Below are 23,112 nucleotides of genomic sequence, written 5' to 3' on the forward strand. Positions count from 1 at the left end.
AGCGCGAGGACAAAGCCCACCTGACAGAAATGGGGGCTCTGGGAAACAATATGTAAATGTCAACTTTGTGACCTCTGTGTCCTTGATTTGACCGCTAGGGCCAGTATAAAATGCAGATACATAATGGATATGTTTTGTATATTTTAAAGTGATCAGTAAATACATTTATGATGTTAAAGCGGTCTGCTGTTGTGCAGCACTAAATAGATTAGACGAGCATTCGGTGTATTTTGCGTAATGGGATTGGTTCACAATATGGATCGAGAAACTTAGAGTGTGTAGTTACTCTTTGAAACTATTGTAACCTGTTCTTTTATTTATTGTCACCAACGCCTGAATCCTCTGACTCTGAGCGGCAACGTGTGAGTGGATCGAGTGCCTGTCGACGGGATCGACCTGAAACTGTGTGTCTTGCTGGCTGGTGTACCGGAACCGTCCTGAAGTTAGAACCGTTTGTCTGCTCCAGTGGCCTTGGTTGTCTGTGGCTTCTATCTCCTGCGGAGCCTGGAGTGAGGCGATTTTCTTCCGACGCGGGATACTGAGCAGATAAGTCCTTGGCCCTGTTTTTGTCGATGCGCCCTTGATTTCAGTTAGCCCGTTGTAATTAAGAAATAATATATATATTTTTTTCCTTTTTATCTCTATGATCTAACTTTGGTTTTTGTTAGCGATAGTTAGACTGTAAGTATTATTTAATAGTCTGTGTGATGGAGACGAGGTTGACTCTAACCGCCCAGTTCATCAGTGACGGCCGTGCTCTCGGGTATGATGGTGAGAGGTTGGAGAGGTATGTGGCAGAGCAGAAGGTTGAATACGAGAGAGCCAAGAAGGAGGAGTTTGAACGAGAGACGGCTAGGCTTGAGCGAGAGGAGAGATTGAAGAAAGAGGCGAAGGCAGAAGAGGAGAGATTAAGGAAAGAGGCGCAGGCTGAGGAGAAAGCCAGACTTGAGCGTGAAGAGAGGTTGAGAAGAGAGGCGAAGGCGGAGGAAGAGAGGTTGAGAAAAGAGGCGAAGGCGGAGGAAGAGAGGTTGAGAAGAGAGGCGAAGGCAGATGAGGCCGCCAGACATGAACGAGAGGAGAGGGCCAGGCGTGAGGAACACGAGAGGTGGAAGGAGAGAGATGCTAGAGAGGAGCTCAAGAGAAAAGATGAACTGGAGTTGGCACGGCTTAAAGAGAAGTCGGCGCCAGAGGCAGGTGCAGTGGTAGGTCAGGCAGTTGAGGTGCGACAAAAGAGTGTCTTGGACAGGCTAGACAAGAACTTCCAAGGCATGAAGGAAGAGGACGATCTTCTGGCGTACCTGACGCACTTCGAGGCCGTAGCAGCAAGGTGTAAGATTGAGAGTAAAGAGTGGGCCCTACTGTTGTCCTACAAACTGACGACATCTCTCAAAAACTTTATGTTGAGGGACAGTCTGTTCCTTAGCGACAAGTATGAGGATGTCAAAACGGCACTTCTCCGCCACGCAGACATTAATGCGGAGACATGCCGCAAAAGGTTCCACCGGGTCAAACCACGGCAGAATGACTTCCGTGGGTATGTGACTGAGCGGAGGGCCGCGCTGGACAACTGGTGCAAAATGGCCGAGGTAGGAAAGACGGTAGATGAGATCAAAGATCTCTTGATTAAAGACGGGATACTTGAAAGTGTATCAAGTGAAGTGTACAGGCAGCTTGTCTTAAACAAACAGAGTACGGTAGAGAACATGCTGGAGGTAATCGAAGGTTTTAAGGTAGCTGATTCGAATGTTTCAATTAGTAAAGAAGAAACTGTGTATGTGGCAGCAGCATGTTGTGAGCCTGTGATTAAGCAGAGTCCAGTGGTTAAAAGAAAGGTAATTGTTTGTTTCAGGTGTGGCGAGCAAGGTCATAAATCAGCTGAGTGCTCTAATGAATTTGTTGCCCAAAATAATGAGACTGGTGTTGAGAATGTAAATCCCAATGATATTGTAAAGGACCAAGACCAGCGATCTAGACATAGATGACTAGAGGGTCGTCGCGATTCGGAAGGTCGCCGTAGGTATAAGTTAATGCCGGATCGTTATACAGTTACTATTAGGAATTTGCCATTCAATGTTAACTGGCAAAAGCTTAAGGATAGGTTTAGGGAGTTTGGTTTGTTTGGGTTTGTGGAGGTTTTAGAGGCAAACGGGAAGTCCATGGGTGTTGGACATGTAAGGTTTAAGAACTTAGCAGACGTTGCTAAGGCCGTTAGATATTTGGACAGGTCGAAATTTGGTAGTAGAAGTATTGTGGTAGTCCCTCATCGCGTGAGCTCGAGAGGTTGACGTGATGATTAAGTTAGTAATTTGGTCGCATCGGTAAATTTTGCGGGCGTGGTTTGATAGGCTAGCACACACATGAAAGTATTGCGTTACTAGTTGGTTGAGTAATTGGTAGTAGAGTAAAATGTACATGATGAAGCTCAGGTAATAGAGCATATACTAGCATAAAAGTACAATCTTATCCTGTTTGAATTTAGCAATTGGATCTGGGTTATGAATCTAGTTGCATTTTCTGTCGTATAGGATGAAGATCATTAATGACATGCTTAATTGTACCGCGGGTGGTATAATAGTAGCATTATCTTGTTCAACTGTTTTTCTTAAAGATATCTAAGTTAAAGGAAGGTTTAAGGCTTAAAGTGGTCTGGAGGGTTGTAAAAATTAATACCTGTAATTATTAATCATACCTATTAATCGCGTTGGCGGGTTTGTACAGTAGGTACGCCTGGGTACGCGGAGTTGTTTCCTTTTACCAATTTACTATGTCGGAGTTGGTCTGTTAAGGTGCACTGGAAACATGAGTGCGCGGAGGCTTTGAGCAGGGTGCAGGCATATCTGTGTAGGTACCCCATTCTTCGTTTGCCTGATCCTTCATTGCCATTTTTTCTTCAGACCGATGCTTCGGACAAAGGAATCTCCGGTATACTGAGTCAGTGCGTGAAAGGTGTTCTGCATCCCGTCAAGTATGTGAGTCGCAAGTTGTTGCCTCGGGAGCAGAGATATTCCATCATCGAGAGAGAAGGCTTGGCTATTGTATCTGCCATTAGAAAACTGGACAGATACCTTAGGGGAACGACGTTTCACCTTCAGACAGACCACAAGGCCTTGGCTTACCTCCGGAGCACGAACTTTACGAACCACCGTGTTACGAGGTGGGCGCTGATGCTCCAGGACTACAATTTCGACGTGTGTCACATAAAAGGAGAGGACAATATACTTGCAGACTTGTGCTCAAGACTGGTGTGATTCGCACAAAAAGACTATTTTATTATAGCTATTGCTTGATATGTATGAATATGTATGTAATATGTACTGCTTGTTTTTATTATGCATTGTAATGTTATAATAGTTTTATGATGGATGTTGTTCTTTGCGACATCATCTATGTGAATAATTATGTAATTTTGACTTTATGAAGGTTGTATTCTTCGGCGTCAATGTTGGCAATGTTTCCTAATTCTTTTGCTGTCTCTATACTTCAGTTTTCAATTTTTTTTGAAGACTGGACTTGTTTTCGCAAGATCCAGTTAGAGGGAGAGGGGGGATGTCGTGCGCATCTGGTAGGGTATTTTCGTTTGAGCACCATAAGGTCTTATTAGTTCTGTTTCTAAGGATGCGCTATATTGGTGTCATTGTTCTCTTGTTGTGCCTTGAGATGAGTCTCTTTATGTTCTCTTTGTGTGCCTTGAGATTGAGTTATCTGTGTGGTGTTATTCCCCAGTATTGGGTAAGTTAGTTTATTTTACTATCTTCTACATGTCGTAGCTTTACAATCATTTCTTTAATAATCGTGAGAATGGCGGTATCAAAGGAGTGTGTATTTTTCTTATTTAGGGACGCAGGCTTGGGACTCTGCTGGAGTCAAGTCTGAGTTGTAGGCTTGGTAGTTGACTATTGCCCGTGGCGTTGGGTTGGCGTTGTGAGGCCGGATTGACTATGGCACTGAGATTAAGGTGTGCTATAGCCCGTTGAATGTAATCTGTAATTGCCATTGATATTTATTCATAATGTATGCCTCATAATATCATATATATCATTAACTCATTAAACCTTTGTTGTTATATGCAATATTGTTATTCAATAGTATACGTTAATAGTTGGTTTATTCGTTCCTAGATATGTATTGCATAAATTGATTACTAGACTGTTAGGGGTGCCCAGGCAGACGAGCCAAGGCTAAATTATAACCCCGGCATAAAGCTAATAAACACTGCTCAGGTGGGGAGCCCGGCGGAGTACATCATACCCTAGATGAGCGCGAGGACAAAGCCCACCTGACAGAAATGGGGGCTCTGGGAAACAATATGTAAATGTCAACTTTGTGACCTCTGTGTCCTTGATTTGACCGCTAGGGCCAGTATAAAATGCAGATACATAATGGATATGTTTTGTATATTTTAAAGTGATCAGTAAATACATTTATGATGTTAAAGCGGTCTGCTGTTGTGCAGCACTAAATAGATTAGACGAGCATTCGGTGTATTTTGCGTAATGGGATTGGTTCACAATATGGATCGAGAAACTTAGAGTGTGTAGTTACTCTTTGAAACTATTGTAACCTGTTCTTTTATTTATTGTCACCAACGCCTGAATCCTCTGACTCTGAGCGGCAACGTGTGAGTGGATCGAGTGCCTGTCGACGGGATCGACCTGAAACTGTGTGTCTTGCTGGCTGGTGTACCGGAACCGTCCTGAAGTTAGAACCGTTTGTCTGCTCCAGTGGCCTTGGTTGTCTGTGGCTTCTATCTCCTGCGGAGCCTGGAGTGAGGCGATTTTCTTCCGACGCGGGATACTGAGCAGATAAGTCCTTGGCCCTGTTTTTGTCGATGCGCCCTTGATTTCAGTTAGCCCGTTGTAATTAAGAAATAATATATATATTTTTTTCCTTTTTATCTCTATGATCTAACTTTGGTTTTTGTTAGCGATAGTTAGACTGTAAGTATTATTTAATAGTCTGTGTGATGGAGACGAGGTTGACTCTAACCGCCCAGTTCATCAGTGACGGCCGTGCTCTCGGGTATGATGGTGAGAGGTTGGAGAGGTATGTGGCAGAGCAGAAGGTTGAATACGAGAGAGCCAAGAAGGAGGAGTTTGAACGAGAGACGGCTAGGCTTGAGCGAGAGGAGAGATTGAAGAAAGAGGCGAAGGCAGAAGAGGAGAGATTAAGGAAAGAGGCGCAGGCTGAGGAGAAAGCCAGACTTGAGCGTGAAGAGAGGTTGAGAAGAGAGGCGAAGGCGGAGGAAGAGAGGTTGAGAAAAGAGGCGAAGGCGGAGGAAGAGAGGTTGAGAAGAGAGGCGAAGGCAGATGAGGCCGCCAGACATGAACGAGAGGAGAGGGCCAGGCGTGAGGAACACGAGAGGTGGAAGGAGAGAGATGCTAGAGAGGAGCTCAAGAGAAAAGATGAACTGGAGTTGGCACGGCTTAAAGAGAAGTCGGCGCCAGAGGCAGGTGCAGTGGTAGGTCAGGCAGTTGAGGTGCGACAAAAGAGTGTCTTGGACAGGCTAGACAAGAACTTCCAAGGCATGAAGGAAGAGGACGATCTTCTGGCGTACCTGACGCACTTCGAGGCCGTAGCAGCAAGGTGTAAGATTGAGAGTAAAGAGTGGGCCCTACTGTTGTCCTACAAACTGACGACATCTCTCAAAAACTTTATGTTGAGGGACAGTCTGTTCCTTAGCGACAAGTATGAGGATGTCAAAACGGCACTTCTCCGCCACGCAGACATTAATGCGGAGACATGCCGCAAAAGGTTCCACCGGGTCAAACCACGGCAGAATGACTTCCGTGGGTATGTGACTGAGCGGAGGGCCGCGCTGGACAACTGGTGCAAAATGGCCGAGGTAGGAAAGACGGTAGATGAGATCAAAGATCTCTTGATTAAAGACGGGATACTTGAAAGTGTATCAAGTGAAGTGTACAGGCAGCTTGTCTTAAACAAACAGAGTACGGTAGAGAACATGCTGGAGGTAATCGAAGGTTTTAAGGTAGCTGATTCGAATGTTTCAATTAGTAAAGAAGAAACTGTGTATGTGGCAGCAGCATGTTGTGAGCCTGTGATTAAGCAGAGTCCAGTGGTTAAAAGAAAGGTAATTGTTTGTTTCAGGTGTGGCGAGCAAGGTCATAAATCAGCTGAGTGCTCTAATGAATTTGTTGCCCAAAATAATGAGACTGGTGTTGAGAATGTAAATCCCAATGATATTGTAAAGGACCAAGACCAGCGATCTAGACATAGATGACTAGAGGGTCGTCGCGATTCGGAAGGTCGCCGTAGGTATAAGTTAATGCCGGATCGTTATACAGTTACTATTAGGAATTTGCCATTCAATGTTAACTGGCAAAAGCTTAAGGATAGGTTTAGGGAGTTTGGTTTGTTTGGGTTTGTGGAGGTTTTAGAGGCAAACGGGAAGTCCATGGGTGTTGGACATGTAAGGTTTAAGAACTTAGCAGACGTTGCTAAGGCCGTTAGATATTTGGACAGGTCGAAATTTGGTAGTAGAAGTATTGTGGTAGTCCCTCATCGCGTGAGCTCGAGAGGTTGACGTGATGATTAAGTTAGTAATTTGGTCGCATCGGTAAATTTTGCGGGCGTGGTTTGATAGGCTAGCACACACATGAAAGTATTGCGTTACTAGTTGGTTGAGTAATTGGTAGTAGAGTAAAATGTACATGATGAAGCTCAGGTAATAGAGCATATACTAGCATAAAAGTACAATCTTATCCTGTTTGAATTTAGCAATTGGATCTGGGTTATGAATCTAGTTGCATTTTCTGTCGTATAGGATGAAGATCATTAATGACATGCTTAATTGTACCGCGGGTGGTATAATAGTAGCATTATCTTGTTCAACTGTTTTTCTTAAAGATATCTAAGTTAAAGGAAGGTTTAAGGCTTAAAGTGGTCTGGAGGGTTGTAAAAATTAATACCTGTAATTATTAATCATACCTATTAATCGCGTTGGCGGGTTTGTACAGTAGGTACGCCTGGGTACGCGGAGTTGTTTCCTTTTACCAATTTACTATGTCGGAGTTGGTCTGTTAAGGTGCACTGGAAACATGAGTGCGCGGAGGCTTTGAGCAGGGTGCAGGCATATCTGTGTAGGTACCCCATTCTTCGTTTGCCTGATCCTTCATTGCCATTTTTTCTTCAGACCGATGCTTCGGACAAAGGAATCTCCGGTATACTGAGTCAGTGCGTGAAAGGTGTTCTGCATCCCGTCAAGTATGTGAGTCGCAAGTTGTTGCCTCGGGAGCAGAGATATTCCATCATCGAGAGAGAAGGCTTGGCTATTGTATCTGCCATTAGAAAACTGGACAGATACCTTAGGGGAACGACGTTTCACCTTCAGACAGACCACAAGGCCTTGGCTTACCTCCGGAGCACGAACTTTACGAACCACCGTGTTACGAGGTGGGCGCTGATGCTCCAGGACTACAATTTCGACGTGTGTCACATAAAAGGAGAGGACAATATACTTGCAGACTTGTGCTCAAGACTGGTGTGATTCGCACAAAAAGACTATTTTATTATAGCTATTGCTTGATATGTATGAATATGTATGTAATATGTACTGCTTGTTTTTATTATGCATTGTAATGTTATAATAGTTTTATGATGGATGTTGTTCTTTGCGACATCATCTATGTGAATAATTATGTAATTTTGACTTTATGAAGGTTGTATTCTTCGGCGTCAATGTTGGCAATGTTTCCTAATTCTTTTGCTGTCTCTATACTTCAGTTTTCAATTTTTTTTGAAGACTGGACTTGTTTTCGCAAGATCCAGTTAGAGGGAGAGGGGGGATGTCGTGCGCATCTGGTAGGGTATTTTCGTTTGAGCACCATAAGGTCTTATTAGTTCTGTTTCTAAGGATGCGCTATATTGGTGTCATTGTTCTCTTGTTGTGCCTTGAGATGAGTCTCTTTATGTTCTCTTTGTGTGCCTTGAGATTGAGTTATCTGTGTGGTGTTATTCCCCAGTATTGGGTAAGTTAGTTTATTTTACTATCTTCTACATGTCGTAGCTTTACAATCATTTCTTTAATAATCGTGAGAATGGCGGTATCAAAGGAGTGTGTATTTTTCTTATTTAGGGACGCAGGCTTGGGACTCTGCTGGAGTCAAGTCTGAGTTGTAGGCTTGGTAGTTGACTATTGCCCGTGGCGTTGGGTTGGCGTTGTGAGGCCGGATTGACTATGGCACTGAGATTAAGGTGTGCTATAGCCCGTTGAATGTAATCTGTAATTGCCATTGATATTTATTCATAATGTATGCCTCATAATATCATATATATCATTAACTCATTAAACCTTTGTTGTTATATGCAATATTGTTATTCAATAGTATACGTTAATAGTTGGTTTATTCGTTCCTAGATATGTATTGCATAAATTGATTACTAGACTGTTAGGGGTGCCCAGGCAGACGAGCCAAGGCTAAATTATAACCCCGGCATAAAGCTAATAAACACTGCTCAGGTGGGGAGCCCGGCGGAGTACATCATACCCTAGATGAGCGCGAGGACAAAGCCCACCTGACAGAAATGGGGGCTCTGGGAAACAATATGTAAATGTCAACTTTGTGACCTCTGTGTCCTTGATTTGACCGCTAGGGCCAGTATAAAATGCAGATACATAATGGATATGTTTTGTATATTTTAAAGTGATCAGTAAATACATTTATGATGTTAAAGCGGTCTGCTGTTGTGCAGCACTAAATAGATTAGACGAGCATTCGGTGTATTTTGCGTAATGGGATTGGTTCACAATATGGATCGAGAAACTTAGAGTGTGTAGTTACTCTTTGAAACTATTGTAACCTGTTCTTTTATTTATTGTCACCAACGCCTGAATCCTCTGACTCTGAGCGGCAACGTGTGAGTGGATCGAGTGCCTGTCGACGGGATCGACCTGAAACTGTGTGTCTTGCTGGCTGGTGTACCGGAACCGTCCTGAAGTTAGAACCGTTTGTCTGCTCCAGTGGCCTTGGTTGTCTGTGGCTTCTATCTCCTGCGGAGCCTGGAGTGAGGCGATTTTCTTCCGACGCGGGATACTGAGCAGATAAGTCCTTGGCCCTGTTTTTGTCGATGCGCCCTTGATTTCAGTTAGCCCGTTGTAATTAAGAAATAATATATATATTTTTTTCCTTTTTATCTCTATGATCTAACTTTGGTTTTTGTTAGCGATAGTTAGACTGTAAGTATTATTTAATAGTCTGTGTGATGGAGACGAGGTTGACTCTAACCGCCCAGTTCATCAGTGACGGCCGTGCTCTCGGGTATGATGGTGAGAGGTTGGAGAGGTATGTGGCAGAGCAGAAGGTTGAATACGAGAGAGCCAAGAAGGAGGAGTTTGAACGAGAGACGGCTAGGCTTGAGCGAGAGGAGAGATTGAAGAAAGAGGCGAAGGCAGAAGAGGAGAGATTAAGGAAAGAGGCGCAGGCTGAGGAGAAAGCCAGACTTGAGCGTGAAGAGAGGTTGAGAAGAGAGGCGAAGGCGGAGGAAGAGAGGTTGAGAAAAGAGGCGAAGGCGGAGGAAGAGAGGTTGAGAAGAGAGGCGAAGGCAGATGAGGCCGCCAGACATGAACGAGAGGAGAGGGCCAGGCGTGAGGAACACGAGAGGTGGAAGGAGAGAGATGCTAGAGAGGAGCTCAAGAGAAAAGATGAACTGGAGTTGGCACGGCTTAAAGAGAAGTCGGCGCCAGAGGCAGGTGCAGTGGTAGGTCAGGCAGTTGAGGTGCGACAAAAGAGTGTCTTGGACAGGCTAGACAAGAACTTCCAAGGCATGAAGGAAGAGGACGATCTTCTGGCGTACCTGACGCACTTCGAGGCCGTAGCAGCAAGGTGTAAGATTGAGAGTAAAGAGTGGGCCCTACTGTTGTCCTACAAACTGACGACATCTCTCAAAAACTTTATGTTGAGGGACAGTCTGTTCCTTAGCGACAAGTATGAGGATGTCAAAACGGCACTTCTCCGCCACGCAGACATTAATGCGGAGACATGCCGCAAAAGGTTCCACCGGGTCAAACCACGGCAGAATGACTTCCGTGGGTATGTGACTGAGCGGAGGGCCGCGCTGGACAACTGGTGCAAAATGGCCGAGGTAGGAAAGACGGTAGATGAGATCAAAGATCTCTTGATTAAAGACGGGATACTTGAAAGTGTATCAAGTGAAGTGTACAGGCAGCTTGTCTTAAACAAACAGAGTACGGTAGAGAACATGCTGGAGGTAATCGAAGGTTTTAAGGTAGCTGATTCGAATGTTTCAATTAGTAAAGAAGAAACTGTGTATGTGGCAGCAGCATGTTGTGAGCCTGTGATTAAGCAGAGTCCAGTGGTTAAAAGAAAGGTAATTGTTTGTTTCAGGTGTGGCGAGCAAGGTCATAAATCAGCTGAGTGCTCTAATGAATTTGTTGCCCAAAATAATGAGACTGGTGTTGAGAATGTAAATCCCAATGATATTGTAAAGGACCAAGACCAGCGATCTAGACATAGATGACTAGAGGGTCGTCGCGATTCGGAAGGTCGCCGTAGGTATAAGTTAATGCCGGATCGTTATACAGTTACTATTAGGAATTTGCCATTCAATGTTAACTGGCAAAAGCTTAAGGATAGGTTTAGGGAGTTTGGTTTGTTTGGGTTTGTGGAGGTTTTAGAGGCAAACGGGAAGTCCATGGGTGTTGGACATGTAAGGTTTAAGAACTTAGCAGACGTTGCTAAGGCCGTTAGATATTTGGACAGGTCGAAATTTGGTAGTAGAAGTATTGTGGTAGTCCCTCATCGCGTGAGCTCGAGAGGTTGACGTGATGATTAAGTTAGTAATTTGGTCGCATCGGTAAATTTTGCGGGCGTGGTTTGATAGGCTAGCACACACATGAAAGTATTGCGTTACTAGTTGGTTGAGTAATTGGTAGTAGAGTAAAATGTACATGATGAAGCTCAGGTAATAGAGCATATACTAGCATAAAAGTACAATCTTATCCTGTTTGAATTTAGCAATTGGATCTGGGTTATGAATCTAGTTGCATTTTCTGTCGTATAGGATGAAGATCATTAATGACATGCTTAATTGTACCGCGGGTGGTATAATAGTAGCATTATCTTGTTCAACTGTTTTTCTTAAAGATATCTAAGTTAAAGGAAGGTTTAAGGCTTAAAGTGGTCTGGAGGGTTGTAAAAATTAATACCTGTAATTATTAATCATACCTATTAATCGCGTTGGCGGGTTTGTACAGTAGGTACGCCTGGGTACGCGGAGTTGTTTCCTTTTACCAATTTACTATGTCGGAGTTGGTCTGTTAAGGTGCACTGGAAACATGAGTGCGCGGAGGCTTTGAGCAGGGTGCAGGCATATCTGTGTAGGTACCCCATTCTTCGTTTGCCTGATCCTTCATTGCCATTTTTTCTTCAGACCGATGCTTCGGACAAAGGAATCTCCGGTATACTGAGTCAGTGCGTGAAAGGTGTTCTGCATCCCGTCAAGTATGTGAGTCGCAAGTTGTTGCCTCGGGAGCAGAGATATTCCATCATCGAGAGAGAAGGCTTGGCTATTGTATCTGCCATTAGAAAACTGGACAGATACCTTAGGGGAACGACGTTTCACCTTCAGACAGACCACAAGGCCTTGGCTTACCTCCGGAGCACGAACTTTACGAACCACCGTGTTACGAGGTGGGCGCTGATGCTCCAGGACTACAATTTCGACGTGTGTCACATAAAAGGAGAGGACAATATACTTGCAGACTTGTGCTCAAGACTGGTGTGATTCGCACAAAAAGACTATTTTATTATAGCTATTGCTTGATATGTATGAATATGTATGTAATATGTACTGCTTGTTTTTATTATGCATTGTAATGTTATAATAGTTTTATGATGGATGTTGTTCTTTGCGACATCATCTATGTGAATAATTATGTAATTTTGACTTTATGAAGGTTGTATTCTTCGGCGTCAATGTTGGCAATGTTTCCTAATTCTTTTGCTGTCTCTATACTTCAGTTTTCAATTTTTTTTGAAGACTGGACTTGTTTTCGCAAGATCCAGTTAGAGGGAGAGGGGGGATGTCGTGCGCATCTGGTAGGGTATTTTCGTTTGAGCACCATAAGGTCTTATTAGTTCTGTTTCTAAGGATGCGCTATATTGGTGTCATTGTTCTCTTGTTGTGCCTTGAGATGAGTCTCTTTATGTTCTCTTTGTGTGCCTTGAGATTGAGTTATCTGTGTGGTGTTATTCCCCAGTATTGGGTAAGTTAGTTTATTTTACTATCTTCTACATGTCGTAGCTTTACAATCATTTCTTTAATAATCGTGAGAATGGCGGTATCAAAGGAGTGTGTATTTTTCTTATTTAGGGACGCAGGCTTGGGACTCTGCTGGAGTCAAGTCTGAGTTGTAGGCTTGGTAGTTGACTATTGCCCGTGGCGTTGGGTTGGCGTTGTGAGGCCGGATTGACTATGGCACTGAGATTAAGGTGTGCTATAGCCCGTTGAATGTAATCTGTAATTGCCATTGATATTTATTCATAATGTATGCCTCATAATATCATATATATCATTAACTCATTAAACCTTTGTTGTTATATGCAATATTGTTATTCAATAGTATACGTTAATAGTTGGTTTATTCGTTCCTAGATATGTATTGCATAAATTGATTACTAGACTGTTAGGGGTGCCCAGGCAGACGAGCCAAGGCTAAATTATAACCCCGGCATAAAGCTAATAAACACTGCTCAGGTGGGGAGCCCGGCGGAGTACATCATACCCTAGATGAGCGCGAGGACAAAGCCCACCTGACAGAAATGGGGGCTCTGGGAAACAATATGTAAATGTCAACTTTGTGACCTCTGTGTCCTTGATTTGACCGCTAGGGCCAGTATAAAATGCAGATACATAATGGATATGTTTTGTATATTTTAAAGTGATCAGTAAATACATTTATGATGTTAAAGCGGTCTGCTGTTGTGCAGCACTAAATAGATTAGACGAGCATTCGGTGTATTTTGCGTAATGGGATTGGTTCACAATATGGATCGAGAAACTTAGAGTGTGTAGTTACTCTTTGAAACTATTGTAACCTGTTCTTTTATTTATTGTCACCAACGCCTGAATCCTCTGACTCTGAGCGGCAACGTGTGAGTGGATCGAGTGCCTGTCGACGGGATCGACCTGAAACTGTGTGTCTTGCTGGCTGGTGTACCGGAACCGTCCTGAAGTTAGAACCGTTTGTCTGCTCCAGTGGCCTTGGTTGTCTGTGGCTTCTATCTCCTGCGGAGCCTGGAGTGAGGCGATTTTCTTCCGACGCGGGATACTGAGCAGATAAGTCCTTGGCCCTGTTTTTGTCGATGCGCCCTTGATTTCAGTTAGCCCGTTGTAATTAAGAAATAATATATATATTTTTTTCCTTTTTATCTCTATGATCTAACTTTGGTTTTTGTTAGCGATAGTTAGACTGTAAGTATTATTTAATAGTCTGTGTGATGGAGACGAGGTTGACTCTAACCGCCCAGTTCATCAGTGACGGCCGTGCTCTCGGGTATGATGGTGAGAGGTTGGAGAGGTATGTGGCAGAGCAGAAGGTTGAATACGAGAGAGCCAAGAAGGAGGAGTTTGAACGAGAGACGGCTAGGCTTGAGCGAGAGGAGAGATTGAAGAAAGAGGCGAAGGCAGAAGAGGAGAGATTAAGGAAAGAGGCGCAGGCTGAGGAGAAAGCCAGACTTGAGCGTGAAGAGAGGTTGAGAAGAGAGGCGAAGGCGGAGGAAGAGAGGTTGAGAAAAGAGGCGAAGGCGGAGGAAGAGAGGTTGAGAAGAGAGGCGAAGGCAGATGAGGCCGCCAGACATGAACGAGAGGAGAGGGCCAGGCGTGAGGAACACGAGAGGTGGAAGGAGAGAGATGCTAGAGAGGAGCTCAAGAGAAAAGATGAACTGGAGTTGGCACGGCTTAAAGAGAAGTCGGCGCCAGAGGCAGGTGCAGTGGTAGGTCAGGCAGTTGAGGTGCGACAAAAGAGTGTCTTGGACAGGCTAGACAAGAACTTCCAAGGCATGAAGGAAGAGGACGATCTTCTGGCGTACCTGACGCACTTCGAGGCCGTAGCAGCAAGGTGTAAGATTGAGAGTAAAGAGTGGGCCCTACTGTTGTCCTACAAACTGACGACATCTCTCAAAAACTTTATGTTGAGGGACAGTCTGTTCCTTAGCGACAAGTATGAGGATGTCAAAACGGCACTTCTCCGCCACGCAGACATTAATGCGGAGACATGCCGCAAAAGGTTCCACCGGGTCAAACCACGGCAGAATGACTTCCGTGGGTATGTGACTGAGCGGAGGGCCGCGCTGGACAACTGGTGCAAAATGGCCGAGGTAGGAAAGACGGTAGATGAGATCAAAGATCTCTTGATTAAAGACGGGATACTTGAAAGTGTATCAAGTGAAGTGTACAGGCAGCTTGTCTTAAACAAACAGAGTACGGTAGAGAACATGCTGGAGGTAATCGAAGGTTTTAAGGTAGCTGATTCGAATGTTTCAATTAGTAAAGAAGAAACTGTGTATGTGGCAGCAGCATGTTGTGAGCCTGTGATTAAGCAGAGTCCAGTGGTTAAAAGAAAGGTAATTGTTTGTTTCAGGTGTGGCGAGCAAGGTCATAAATCAGCTGAGTGCTCTAATGAATTTGTTGCCCAAAATAATGAGACTGGTGTTGAGAATGTAAATCCCAATGATATTGTAAAGGACCAAGACCAGCGATCTAGACATAGATGACTAGAGGGTCGTCGCGATTCGGAAGGTCGCCGTAGGTATAAGTTAATGCCGGATCGTTATACAGTTACTATTAGGAATTTGCCATTCAATGTTAACTGGCAAAAGCTTAAGGATAGGTTTAGGGAGTTTGGTTTGTTTGGGTTTGTGGAGGTTTTAGAGGCAAACGGGAAGTCCATGGGTGTTGGACATGTAAGGTTTAAGAACTTAGCAGACGTTGCTAAGGCCGTTAGATATTTGGACAGGTCGAAATTTGGTAGTAGAAGTATTGTGGTAGTCCCTCATCGCGTGAGCTCGAGAGGTTGACGTGATGATTAAGTTAGTAATTTGGTCGCATCGGTAAATTTTGCGGGCGTGGTTTGATAGGCTAGCACACACATGAAAGTATTGCGTTACTAGTTGGTTGAGTAATTGGTAGTAGAGTAAAATGTACATGATGAAGCTCAGGTAATAGAGCATATACTAGCATAAAAGTACAATCTTATCCTGTTTGAATTTAGCAATTGGATCTGGGTTATGAATCTAGTTGCATTTTCTGTCGTATAGGATGAAGATCATTAATGACATGCTTAATTGTACCGCGGGTGGTATAATAGTAGCATTATCTTGTTCAACTGTTTTTCTTAAAGATATCTAAGTTAAAGGAAGGTTTAAGGCTTAAAGTGGTCTGGAGGGTTGTAAAAATTAATACCTGTAATTATTAATCATACCTATTAATCGCGTTGGCGGGTTTGTACAGTAGGTACGCCTGGGTACGCGGAGTTGTTTCCTTTTACCAATTTACTATGTCGGAGTTGGTCTGTTAAGGTGCACTGGAAACATGAGTGCGCGGAGGCTTTGAGCAGGGTGCAGGCATATCTGTGTAGGTACCCCATTCTTCGTTTGCCTGATCCTTCATTGCCATTTTTTCTTCAGACCGATGCTTCGGACAAAGGAATCTCCGGTATACTGAGTCAGTGCGTGAAAGGTGTTCTGCATCCCGTCAAGTATGTGAGTCGCAAGTTGTTGCCTCGGGAGCAGAGATATTCCATCATCGAGAGAGAAGGCTTGGCTATTGTATCTGCCATTAGAAAACTGGACAGATACCTTAGGGGAACGACGTTTCACCTTCAGACAGACCACAAGGCCTTGGCTTACCTCCGGAGCACGAACTTTACGAACCACCGTGTTACGAGGTGGGCTCTGATGCTCCAGGACTACAATTTCGACGTGTGTCACATAAAAGGAGAGGACAATATACTTGCAGACTTGTGCTCAAGACTGGTGTGATTCGCACAAAAAGACTATTTTATTATAGCTATTGCTTGATATGTATGAATATGTATGTAATATGTACTGCTTGTTTTTATTATGCATTGTAATGTTATAATAGTTTTATGATGGATGTTGTTCTTTGCGACATCATCTATGTGAATAATTATGTAATTTTGACTTTATGAAGGTTGTATTCTTCGGCGTCAATGTTGGCAATGTTTCCTAATTCTTTTGCTGTCTCTATACTTCAGTTTTCAATTTTTTTTGAAGACTGGACTTGTTTTCGCAAGATCCAGTTAGAGGGAGAGGGGGGATGTCGTGCGCATCTGGTAGGGTATTTTCGTTTGAGCACCATAAGGTCTTATTAGTTCTGTTTCTAAGGATGCGCTATATTGGTGTCATTGTTCTCTTGTTGTGCCTTGAGATGAGTCTCTTTATGTTCTCTTTGTGTGCCTTGAGATTGAGTTATCTGTGTGGTGTTATTCCCCAGTATTGGGTAAGTTAGTTTATTTTACTATCTTCTACATGTCGTAGCTTTACAATCATTTCTTTAATAATCGTGAGAATGGCGGTATCAAAGGAGTGTGTATTTTTCTTATTTAGGGACGCAGGCTTGGGACTCTGCTGGAGTCAAGTCTGAGTTGTAGGCTTGGTAGTTGACTATTGCCCGTGGCGTTGGGTTGGCGTTGTGAGGCCGGATTGACTATGGCACTGAGATTAAGGTGTGCTATAGCCCGTTGAATGTAATCTGTAATTGCCATTGATATTTATTCATAATGTATGCCTCATAATATCATATATATCATTAACTCATTAAACCTTTGTTGTTATATGCAATATTGTTATTCAATAGTATACGTTAATAGTTGGTTTATTCGTTCCTAGATATGTATTGCATAAATTGATTACTAGACTGTTAGGGGTGCCCAGGCAGACGAGCCAAGGCTAAATTATAACCCCGGCATAAAGCTAATAAACACTGCTCAGGTGGGGAGCCCGGCGGAGTACATCATACCCTAGATGAGCGCGAGGACAAAGCCCACCTGACAGAAATGGGGGCTCTGGGAAACAATATGTAAATGTCAACTTTGTGACCTCTGTGTCCTTGATTTGACCGCTAGGGCCAGTATAAAATGCAGATACATAATGGATATGTTTTGTATATTTTAAAGTGATCAGTAAATACATTTATGATGTTAAAGCGGTCTGCTGTTGTGCAGCACTAAATAGATTAGACGAGCATTCGGTGTATTTTGCGTAATGGGATTGGTTCACAATATGGATCGAGAAACTTAGAGTGTGTAGTTACTCTTTGAAACTATTGTAACCTGTTCTTTTATTTATTGTCACCAACGCCTGAATCCTCTGACTCTGAGCGGCAACGTGTGAGTGGATCGAGTGCCTGTCGACGGGATCGACCTGAAACTGTGTGTCTTGCTGGCTGGTGTACCGGAACCGTCCTGAAGTTAGAACCGTTTGTCTGCTCCAGTGGCCTTGGTTGTCTGTGGCTTCTATCTCCTGCGGAGCCTGGAGTGAGGCGATTTTCTTCCGACGCGGGATACTGAGCAGATAAGTCCTTGGCCCTGTTTTTGTCGATGCGCCCTTGATTTCAGTTAGCCCGTTGTAATTAAGAAATAATATATATATTTTTTTCCTTTTTATCTCTATGATCTAACTTTGGTTTTTGTTAGCGATAGTTAGACTGTAAGTATTATTTAATAGTCTGTGTGATGGAGACGAGGTTGACTCTAACCGCCCAGTTCATCAGTGACGGCCGTGCTCTCGGGTATGATGGTGAGAGGTTGGAGAGGTATGTGGCAGAGCAGAAGGTTGAATACGAGAGAGCCAAGAAGGAGGAGTTTGAACGAGAGACGGCTAGGCTTGAGCGAGAGGAGAGATTGAAGAAAGAGGCGAAGGCAGAAGAGGAGAGATTAAGGAAAGAGGCGCAGGCTGAGGAGAAAGCCAGACTTGAGCGTGAAGAGAGGTTGAGAAGAGAGGCGAAGGCGGAGGAAGAGAGGTTGAGAAAAGAGGCGAAGGCGGAGGAAGAGAGGTTGAGAAGAGAGGCGAAGGCAGATGAGGCCGCCAGACATGAACGAGAGGAGAGGGCCAGGCGTGAGGAACACGAGAGGTGGAAGGAGAGAGATGCTAGAGAGGAGCTCAAGAGAAAAGATGAACTGGAGTTGGCACGGCTTAAAGAGAAGTCGGCGCCAGAGGCAGGTGCAGTGGTAGGTCAGGCAGTTGAGGTGCGACAAAAGAGTGTCTTGGACAGGCTAGACAAGAACTTCCAAGGCATGAAGGAAGAGGACGATCTTCTGGCGTACCTGACGCACTTCGAGGCCGTAGCAGCAAGGTGTAAGATTGAGAGTAAAGAGTGGGCCCTACTGTTGTCCTACAAACTGACGACATCTCTCAAAAACTTTATGTTGAGGGACAGTCTGTTCCTTAGCGACAAGTATGAGGATGTCAAAACGGCACTTCTCCGCCACGCAGACATTAATGCGGAGACATGCCGCAAAAGGTTCCACCGGGTCAAACCACGGCAGAATGACTTCCGTGGGTATGTGACTGAGCGGAGGGCCGCGCTGGACAACTGGTGCAAAATGGCCGAGGTAGGAAAGACGGTAGATGAGATCAAAGATCTCTTGATTAAAGACGGGATACTTGAAAGTGTATCAAGTGAAGTGTACAGGCAGCTTGTCTTAAACAAACAGAGTACGGTAGAGAACATGCTGGAGGTAATCGAAGGTTTTAAGGTAGCTGATTCGAATGTTTCAATTAGTAAAGAAGAAACTGTGTATGTGGCAGCAGCATGTTGTGAGCCTGTGATTAAGCAGAGTCCAGTGGTTAAAAGAAAGGTAATTGTTTGTTTCAGGTGTGGCGAGCAAGGTCATAAATCAGCTGAGTGCTCTAATGAATTTGTTGCCCAAAATAATGAGACTGGTGTTGAGAATGTAAATCCCAATGATATTGTAAAGGACCAAGACCAGCGATCTAGACATAGATGACTAGAGGGTCGTCGCGATTCGGAAGGTCGCCGTAGGTATAAGTTAATGCCGGATCGTTATACAGTTACTATTAGGAATTTGCCATTCAATGTTAACTGGCAAAAGCTTAAGGATAGGTTTAGGGAGTTTGGTTTGTTTGGGTTTGTGGAGGTTTTAGAGGCAAACGGGAAGTCCATGGGTGTTGGACATGTAAGGTTTAAGAACTTAGCAGACGTTGCTAAGGCCGTTAGATATTTGGACAGGTCGAAATTTGGTAGTAGAAGTATTGTGGTAGTCCCTCATCGCGTGAGCTCGAGAGGTTGACGTGATGATTAAGTTAGTAATTTGGTCGCATCGGTAAATTTTGCGGGCGTGGTTTGATAGGCTAGCACACACATGAAAGTATTGCGTTACTAGTTGGTTGAGTAATTGGTAGTAGAGTAAAATGTACATGATGAAGCTCAGGTAATAGAGCATATACTAGCATAAAAGTACAATCTTATCCTGTTTGAATTTAGCAATTGGATCTGGGTTATGAATCTAGTTGCATTTTCTGTCGTATAGGATGAAGATCATTAATGACATGCTTAATTGTACCGCGGGTGGTATAATAGTAGCATTATCTTGTTCAACTGTTTTTCTTAAAGATATCTAAGTTAAAGGAAGGTTTAAGGCTTAAAGTGGTCTGGAGGGTTGTAAAAATTAATACCTGTAATTATTAATCATACCTATTAATCGCGTTGGCGGGTTTGTACAGTAGGTACGCCTGGGTACGCGGAGTTGTTTCCTTTTACCAATTTACTATGTCGGAGTTGGTCTGTTAAGGTGCACTGGAAACATGAGTGCGCGGAGGCTTTGAGCAGGGTGCAGGCATATCTGTGTAGGGTCTGGGGGGAGGGGGGGGGGTATTCAGGTGAATATTACCGTGATCGGAACGAGTTGAATTCGAACTATGGTCTCAGGCCTCCTCATGGGGACTAATTCAACCTATACCACCACATCTGCGAAGTACGATTTATTTCCCTTGTTTGACATTCAAACAAAATAATTACCAATTGGTTGACTATTTTTTTTTATTAGTTCTTGTTTTGTCAGTAACTAGAAATAATTGTGCAAAATTTCAACATAACCCGAGATCCGGAGATTGGTTGTCGAGGAAATACCGTGTGTATAACTCTAGCGAGACAGACAGAGCGTGTGGATGTAACCTTGATGAAATTATATGTTTGTTTTTTTTTGTTGTTAATTTTTTTCCCCTATGTTTAATATTATTGTACATATCAACTTGGAAAGTTTCATGACATAATACTATGCGTAGACCAAAATTATTGTTTTCATTAGAGCATCACTAGAACAGTGAACTTTGTTTTGACCACTCGCTTATGCTCCTTTATCTGCGACCATGACTTTAATAATTGCTGATTAGTGTAAGTGATCATAAACTATATACAACTTCTCAATCACCTCGACTGCTCAAAAGTATTATATGGTCTGGACGTGGATGCGTTAACCTGTTTGTCTTGTGTGTTAGTGTCATCATCATCATCATCAAACTCCATTAGAGTGAGGGCTTGAGAGGCTCAAATCCTCTCTTGCAAAAACCCTGGACAGAAACCCTGCTGTCTTGCGTAGTGCATAAATGTCGCCATACAGGTCGAGAATTTTGGGTTTCCCAGACCTGTCGAGACGGAGATCAGCAAGTCTGGGGCAGTCAAACAGAATATGAGGCACGGTTTCCTCTTCTTCCCCGCAGCGGGGCACCGTGAATCAAAATTTGGCCATAGCCGCGAGAAATATGAGCCAACAGGACAGTGGCCTGTCCTGCACTGTGCTATAATAGCTTGCTCAGGCCTGGACAGCCTCCACCACGGGGAAGTGCGGTCAGGGCGCCTCATGCGCTCCCAGACTCCACGGGATTTTTGGGACTTGTCCCAGCACTCAAACCACTTTTCCATTTCTGTTTTTTGTATTATAGCCAGGGCTTGATGAAAGCTTACAGCCTGATCATTGTGTGTTATTGTAAGTGAAAGCATAATCTGAATAAACCACATTTAAACACTATAAATAAATATATCCTTTATCTCTATATAGAGGTAAACAAAAGATATAGATACCTAAACAAATTTTAAAAACAAATTGTGTTTAAATCTAAAAATTAAAATAATATTCTTTTTTGTCTATCATCAATACTTACATAGTTCCCATTAAAAGGCCTCACCCACATTTTTATGCCTGATTTTCGGGAACATTGACTCTATATTACAAAGTATTATTTAGAAATTCCAGACAATAGCTATGATAACGACTTTCCACTGAGTTGGATAATCAATCTGACTCTTTTGTCTTTTTTTTTCCTATGTTTAATATTATTGTACATATCAACTTGAAAAGTTTCATGAATTAATGCTATGAGTAGACAGGAATTTTTTAATCATCAATGATTAATGGGTAATTTAAACTTTGCACATTCGCTAATAGTGTCTAAATCTAAAAAAAATTATATTTCCATCATCAATGTCTACATGGTTCACAATAAAAGGCTCCAGTCACATTTTTGTGTATGATTTTCGGAACATCGACTCTGCATATTACAACGTATTATTTAGAGATTCCAGAAAATAAAGAAGATCACAACTGACTTTCTACTGAGTTGGATAATCAGTCTGGCGCTTTTTGTCTTCTGAGAAGTTGGTGTAAAGACAGCAATCATGAAAGAACCATTCAATCAGGACATTGTCTCAGTTCTCCTTAGTATTAGGTACAGTTTTAATCCATTTGGGTTTAGTCACATTCGACGTACGGGAGGGGGGGGGTGTAACGCCTAAGTGTGTTACTGGGCGTTATTAGCTTGGGTGTAGATACTAATGTTCTCCTTTCTCCTGGATGTTGTATTACTTTCTGCTAATGCGGATGTCGAATAGATATTATAACTTAAGTAGTACAAGTAGTACCTTAGAGAACTGATTACTCCGTATGTCCCCCAGAGAGCCCTGCGCTCAATGGACTCAACGCTTTTAGTAGTGCCACGTTTCTCCCTCAAAAGCTACGGTCTGCGTGCTTTTTCAGTTCACGGACCAAAGGTTTGGAACTCACTCCCCATTGATCTCAGACAGACAACATGCCACACTACATTCAAGAAGAACATTAAGACCTACTTGTTTAAAACTTTTTTAGATTAACTGTTAATCTAGCTCACGTGTTTGTGTTTGTAATGTTATCACAGCGCCTTGAGCCTACATTTTGTTTGTTAACAGCGCTTTATAAATAAAATTATTATTATTATTATTATTATATTAGAAAGCACTGATTGACTCACTGATCGGCATCCATCCATCCATCCCAGTGGCGCTACAGCCCATGGAGGGCTCTGGCCTGCTTCAACACATCCTTCCATTCAGATCTCTCCTGGGCCCCTCGTCTCCATGCCCTGACCCCAAGCTGCTTCAGATCTGCCTCTACATCATCAATCCATCGCATTCGGGGTCTGCCTTTTGGTTTTTGTCTGTATATGATTTTCGCTCCTCTGTTATCTGATATTCCTTCAAGGTGACCTGCCCATCGTAGTCTGTTCTTTTTTATTTCGGTTTCTATTGGAGGGTCTTCATACAATTGATAAATCTCATGTTTAGTGCGTGTCCTCCACCCTGTTTCATCCTGTATGGCACCATAGATTTTCCTAAGAATTTTCCTTTCCTAAGTATTAAGTAAATTTTCAGATGTCTTAGTCAGTGTCCAGGTCTCATTTCCATACATTGCTGCTGGTCTTATTATGGTTTTGTATATTATTTTCTTGGTTTTCCTTGAAATAGTTTTGCTCTTAAGTAAATGGTGGGTCACTGATCGGCATACAATATATTTATTAAGTATAAAATAACAACACACTGGCAAATCCAGCCATAAGGCAATAAACAATACTTCCAAAATCAATATATCAAGTACACTTAATGACAACATTTAGTAATGCCTTTAAACAATATAAATCATACGTTCTTTCTCTCCTAGGACCAGAGTAACTGCTGATGTCTGACCACATGGGGAGATACAAAAGGAGAGTTGACCGATATTATAACGAGACTTGGTCGAGACTTTGACTTCCACGTGAAATAGGAAAACCAAGAGTTCTTAGT

The 23,112-nt window shown here is 43.1% G+C and overlaps 1 protein-coding gene and 1 long non-coding RNA gene across 51 annotated transcripts in view; one reads left to right on the forward strand and one right to left on the reverse strand.

The window, feature by feature from the left end:
- Positions 1–16,833, forward strand: part of LOC129922261 (trichohyalin-like) — a 43,076-nt gene extending 26,243 nt beyond the window's left edge. For 28 of the 50 annotated variants that reach the window (XR_008774202.1, XR_008774211.1, XR_008774221.1 and 25 more), the window contains exon 2: positions 1–16,833. This exon is cut by the window's left edge. Coding sequence is in view for 1 of the 50 variants with exons in the window: in XM_056007424.1 (XP_055863399.1) it covers positions 13,476–14,750 (1,275 nt within the window). In the remaining 49 variants the exon portion in view is untranslated. The other 22 variants (XR_008774195.1, XM_056007424.1, XR_008774206.1 and 19 more) reach the window with 21 other exon arrangements.
- Positions 1–23,112, reverse strand: part of LOC129922262 (uncharacterized) — a 79,548-nt gene that overhangs the window by 31,211 nt on the left and 25,225 nt on the right. The window lies entirely within an intron of this gene.

This window comes from Biomphalaria glabrata, chromosome 13 (genome assembly GCF_947242115.1).
Source record: "Biomphalaria glabrata chromosome 13, xgBioGlab47.1, whole genome shotgun sequence".
Lineage (NCBI taxonomy): Eukaryota > Metazoa > Mollusca > Gastropoda > Planorbidae > Biomphalaria > Biomphalaria glabrata.